The 5,470-nt window shown below is 35.0% G+C and overlaps 1 protein-coding gene across 1 annotated transcript; it reads left to right on the top strand.

Annotated features, from left to right (window-relative positions):
• The first annotated feature begins 3,429 nt into the window (after nt 1–3,429).
• Nucleotides 3,430–5,170, top strand: LOC136220565 (interactor of constitutive active ROPs 1-like). Its single transcript, XM_066008381.1, has 3 exons — nt 3,430–3,567; nt 3,934–3,989; nt 4,153–5,170. Exons 2-3 carry the CDS (start codon nt 3,976–3,978, stop codon nt 4,955–4,957), a joined length of 819 nt encoding a protein of 272 aa, XP_065864453.1. The 5' UTR covers nt 3,430–3,567; nt 3,934–3,975; the 3' UTR covers nt 4,958–5,170.
• Nucleotides 5,171–5,470: the final 300 nt, after the last annotated feature.

Raw genomic sequence — 5,470 nt, 5'->3', positions numbered from 1 at the left:
TATGAGAATTTCGACTAAGCCTCCTAACTCCCCTTTATGTGAATTTCAAAACCTACATTAAGAGAGAGAGAGTGAATTCGCATCCCCTAGTTCGTGGATAAGAATTCATACGGCTTCCGTCAATTGATTAATCTCATTCATCTCCTTTTCTCTTTGATCTTGTGTTGGTTAATTAGAGGCAATCTATTTTGGTTGCATCTCATAAGGGTTGATTTCATCTTAACCTCACCGTGTTATACTTTGTGGTTGGAATCTCGGAGAAGAATTGTGGGCGCTTCTTTAACAACGGTAGATTGTTCATCGAAAGGTATTCCTTCTTATCCCTCTTTATATGAAATAACGATTAACGGATCCTATGGTTAAAAGGAAATAGGCTAAAAAATTTATATTTCCGCTGCTATACCTTAGCCTTAATTTCCAACACTTGTAACTTGTATTTTATGGCATGTTAAGCTGAGTTATATAATTATAAGCATCTTTTATTCAAACTGACTTTATATATGCGATGCTTAATTGTTGTGCTTATATGCTGATCTATCATATTTAACTAATCATTGATAAACAAATTGAACCTTGTGAACATAAGGAATATACAAGTAAAATATACTCAGCATACAACTCTGATACCTATAATTGACACTGAGTAATAACTAAATGTTCCAAGCATTGACCCTCTTCTAAAAGCTGACCTAGGCTCATCTGAATTAGATCTTGGAAGGTCTAGAATTGAACTAAGTCAGTAAAGGCATGTCTTAATTTCACTCGATTAGATCTTAGAAGGTTTAGAGTTAAATTAAGTCAATAGATGCAACCCTTACGGGGGAGTAACTTCAAAAGTATAAAAGGTAAAACAATCATGGGGAACTTCAATGTTGAGTTCCATAATTAAATATTTTTGCCAACATCAAAATGGGGGAGTTTGTTGAAACACCTTTCCACATGATTTTGATTTGACAAAATTATTTAAGTTAATCCCATGATTAAGACAATTAAATTTAAGTGCTTTGATTTAATTGTACTAATGTGTTTGTTCAATGTTGAGTATATTAATAAATGAGAACAGAAATAAAAAGTAAGACAGAATGAAGTCAGCATGAGCCACAGAAGCTGAGTAGAATACAACTCAGCATCATAGAAGAAAAGTCTTCTTCAAAACAAACGCTTGAAGATGAAGCTGGCCGAAGATGCTGAGTGGAACGTAACTCAGCCCCAGGAGATCTTAAAGGCAACGTCAATTAAGTCAAGCTGAGTGTTCATTAGGACAGCACCAATGATCCGTTAACTAGAAGACAAAGCCCGACAAAGGTCTGCACCAATTCAGAAGCCTCAGAATTACGCCAAAAGACCTTTTCGAGACGCATGGATCACCCAGCGTTTTGCAAGAAGACAAACCTGGCGCTAGAAGATGAAACCTGGCGCAAGAAGACGAAACTGGCAAGCCTGGCGACTACTAATTTCAGACGACAGGATTGGCCTGCAAATCTGTATGATGACCAATGAATGACGCAAGAAGACCGTTTGAATTCAACGGATATGTCCGAATTCAAATGATTGAAGCATCAGATTTTACTATAAAAGGACAAGTTCATCACTTGGATCCTTTGCTGATTTACAAAAAGAAAAAGCAAGTACAGACAGAAAAGAAAATCATCACAAAAGTGAAAATCCAAAAGAGAAGCTGTCTGATTAGAAAAAGCAATTTCTTACACCCAAATCCAATCTCTGTGTAAATGTTTAGAGTGAATTTGTATTCATCTAAAGTGTTCTTCATCTAGAAAGAACAAATTTGTATCAATTATAAAGGTTGAGAAAGTGAAGCTGAGTACTCGGTTTTAGTACTCAGCGGTAGAGAAAATCGGAGTGTTCGGTTATAGCGCTCAGTAGGATTGAGTAGACGAATAGAGGACGGTACTCTTGCATACTCAATTGCTTTGTAAACGGTTTGTGCTCTACCTTTAAAGAGCTCAGTAGTGGATTGAAAAAGCCCGGAAGGACTCTGGGGACTGGACGTATGCGGTGAGGCCGAACCAGGATAAGACTGCTGAGTAATCTCTAACCCTTCTCTTGATATATATATATGTGTTGCTTGCTTAAATTACTCAGTATATAATTTGTATAAGCCGGCGCTGAGTAATCAGAGTGCTGAGTTGGAAGCTGACCTTAAGCGTTATTTCCCAACTCACAAGTAAAACAGTTCTAGTCAGCCTCTGACTAAAGCTGTCTTACATCACGCTCAGTCTTGCTGACCAAAACTGAGTTAAGTTATTTAAAGAATCAAATTAAGTCAGCATAATTAAGCGAAAAAAACTAATCCTATTACATTAACGGGACCAACAATTTGAGCCCAACAGTTGTTTCAAACTAATTTTCACAAAACACCACTATTAGAGGTTTGCTAGACAAAACCTCTAAAAGTGGTCAAATTATCTAATTACCAAACAAGTTATAGTATTAAAACAACTTGTCAAAATGGGCTAACACACATACAGTTAAACCTCGATAAATGCAAATCCGAGAGAAAAATGCTTTATTTTGTATCGATAAAGTAATAACCTCGTTTATATAATAAATTCTTTCGGTCCCGGCTTGGGCCAATGGACTAAAGTAATAACCTCGCTAAATGCATTAAGTAATAAAAATATTAATAAAAATATTTCTATTGAAGGAACACAACAACATTTGTTTGAGTAAAGAGTATAGTTAGGGATAAAAATCTCATTTAAAAGATATGGAGTAAGAAGCTAATTGAAAAAACCCTTAAAATTAGCTTTTCAAAATTAGAGGTTTGAGCTCCAAAAGTTGTTTGAAACTAATTTTTACTAAACACCACTATTAGATGTTTGCTAGACAAAATCTCTAAAAGTTGTCAAATTATCTAATTACCAAACAAGTTATAGTATTAAAACAACCTGTCAAAATGGTTTAATACATATATATGCTCTTATATTTGATTGTTTTGTCACATATATCCATATATTAAATAAATAAAAAAAAATGTTGGCATAATTGTTAACGATGGACAAATATACCATTATTTGAACGGTAAGTTTATTTGACATAATTTTGTTAGTCTAGTCACACTAATAAGAGTATTTGATTTGTATGTTGTTAACCATTACGGATGTATATTTGATTGTTTATTTGATATAGGTGGGGTGGTAGGTGAGGTGAAAATGATAAAGATGTATTTTTGGTGTAATTTAATTTGAAAAGTATAAGAATATATTTATATAGCAACATACCTGACATCACATAAAACAAAAAATACATTGGAAGTAGGGATTTGGAGGGTGATGTAGAAATATAAAGATAATTTTGTAGTAGCATTGGATAGATGAGGGTATAATTGGAAGAGTTTAATTAAAAATAGAAAAGACAAGAAAAAGAAAATAAAGAGTGAGGATGGTTATTCCAAGAGGCGCATTTATAGAGATGTTGGTCCTCTCCTTTTTTCAAACTTTTGTCTTCCTTCCTTTTTTTTCAATTCAAATCTCTTTCTCTATCTCTCTCTATCTCCTGGATAATACTTCAACTTCAACTTCAACTTCAACTGCTTGGTAATCAAAGGTCAGTTTGTTATCTTTATACACCTGGACTGGACTGGATGTTTTTTTAGAATGTAGTCAGATCTCCATTTTTATTATGTTTTACCAGAATTATGTAGCACGCCTGCGTGTATTCCTCTCTCTGACATTACTTTTCTGTTCATCTGCTTGCTCGTCGGTATAAAGCTTATTTTGAAAAGACATACATAGCTAGTGGGTTTACCTTTTCTTTTTACATTGCTCAATATGGAATATATTATATACCCTGTATGCCCTGCCCTGCCCTTTTGGACATTTTTTAAGTTTGGGAAAAAACATTAGAGATTTTATTTTCAATGTCACCATCCTTTTACCCTTTTTCATATCATCTTTCTCATTTATTTCTCAGAATTCATTCAATTTCCTCATTCTCCTTCCTTAAGCTCATCAAATGCCAAGATCAAGGTAAACTTCCATAAACTCACTCCATTTATGATATGATATGCATACACAAGCTACTTATTTGCCCTGAACATGCAATTTTTGATGTATGAAGAACAAGTTCATCTCATTTCATAGTTTGCGAATGTTATGATCTTCATTAGTATAGTGTTATGATGATAAACAGGAGTTCAGAAATAGCACAGAGGCAGTCGCCTCGAGGCCCTCATCCACTTAGGACGTCTAGCTCTGATTCAGATCCTCTGCACCACAGACCAATCAAGCCACGAGGGCTTCAACCTGATCCACTGCACCAGAAAAAGCTTGGCACCCGCATAGCAGATTTAGAATCTCAACTTGGTCAGGCACAAGATGAATTGAAGATCTTGAAAGACCAGTTGGCTTCTGCTGAAGCTGCAAAGCAACTAGCTCAACAAGAATTGGAGAACAAAACTAAGAAAGCAGCTCGTCCAGAGACTCTACAAATTTCTGAGGAGACAGATGTTTTTGAAGTTGAGCTAGAAAAAGAAAATGTTCCTGAACCAGTTGACGAGGTAGGAAAAGAGACAGATTTGGAGGCAGAAAAGGATGATCTAAAAGCCAAGTTGGAAGAGAAAGAAAAAGAGAATATGAATTTAAAGAATGAAGTGAAACAAGCAACTAGTGATATAGTAATGTGTAAGGCAAAGGAAGAAGAAATGAGAGTAAGAATGAGGCAACTGGAGAAAGAGGTAGAAGAAAGCAGAGCAAATGCAGAAGATCTGAAGGAGAAGCTGGAAGGTGCAGAGAGAGCAAAGGAAGCATCAGAAGGTGAGATAAAGAAAATGAGAGTGCAGACAGAACAGTGGAGAAAAGCAGCAGATGCAGCAGCAGCAGTGCTGGAGAGCGTTGTTGGATCACCTGAATTGGATGATACTTTTGCAAGTGGAAAAAGGAAAGGGCCTGCTATCAAAGTGTTTGGTGATTTGTGGAGAAAGACAGGCCACAAATGATTTTAATGCTTGCTTTTCTATAACTATAACTAGTAGTATTTGTATCTATCTCCTTTGAAATTCCCAGTATTACTAACATCCATTTAGGTTTTGTTGAATCTCTGCCACTTTCCACTTCAACTTTTCAAAAGCTAGTAAAATTATTCTTAAATTAATTTAATTGTAATTGTGAGTTTGTGGCTGTATTACCACTTGTTTTACGAAACTAAAATCACCAACAGAAAATTACAACAAATAGAAAGCATAAGAAAATGATGAGCTGAATTTATGAAATGTTCATGGTTGGATTCATTATGGCTCTATAATACCCATTTTGCAAGTTTACAAGTTTGATATTCAGCCTAGTTTCTCTAAAATGACCAGAATACCCATTTTGAACTAATGCTACCTGGATGTCTGTCCTTTACTCTAAATTCGAAAATTATAGTCAACCTCATTTCTCATTTTCTTTTCTTTTTAAAAAACTACAGACTTTTTTTATACTTCATACTTTCTCTTACGGTAGTAACTGAA

Source organism: Euphorbia lathyris, chromosome 2 (genome assembly GCF_963576675.1).
Source record: "Euphorbia lathyris chromosome 2, ddEupLath1.1, whole genome shotgun sequence".
In the NCBI taxonomy this organism is placed as follows: domain Eukaryota; kingdom Viridiplantae; phylum Streptophyta; class Magnoliopsida; order Malpighiales; family Euphorbiaceae; genus Euphorbia; species Euphorbia lathyris.
Note: the sequence above shows the minus strand (reverse complement) of the source record. Positions and strands in the feature narration are given on the sequence as shown.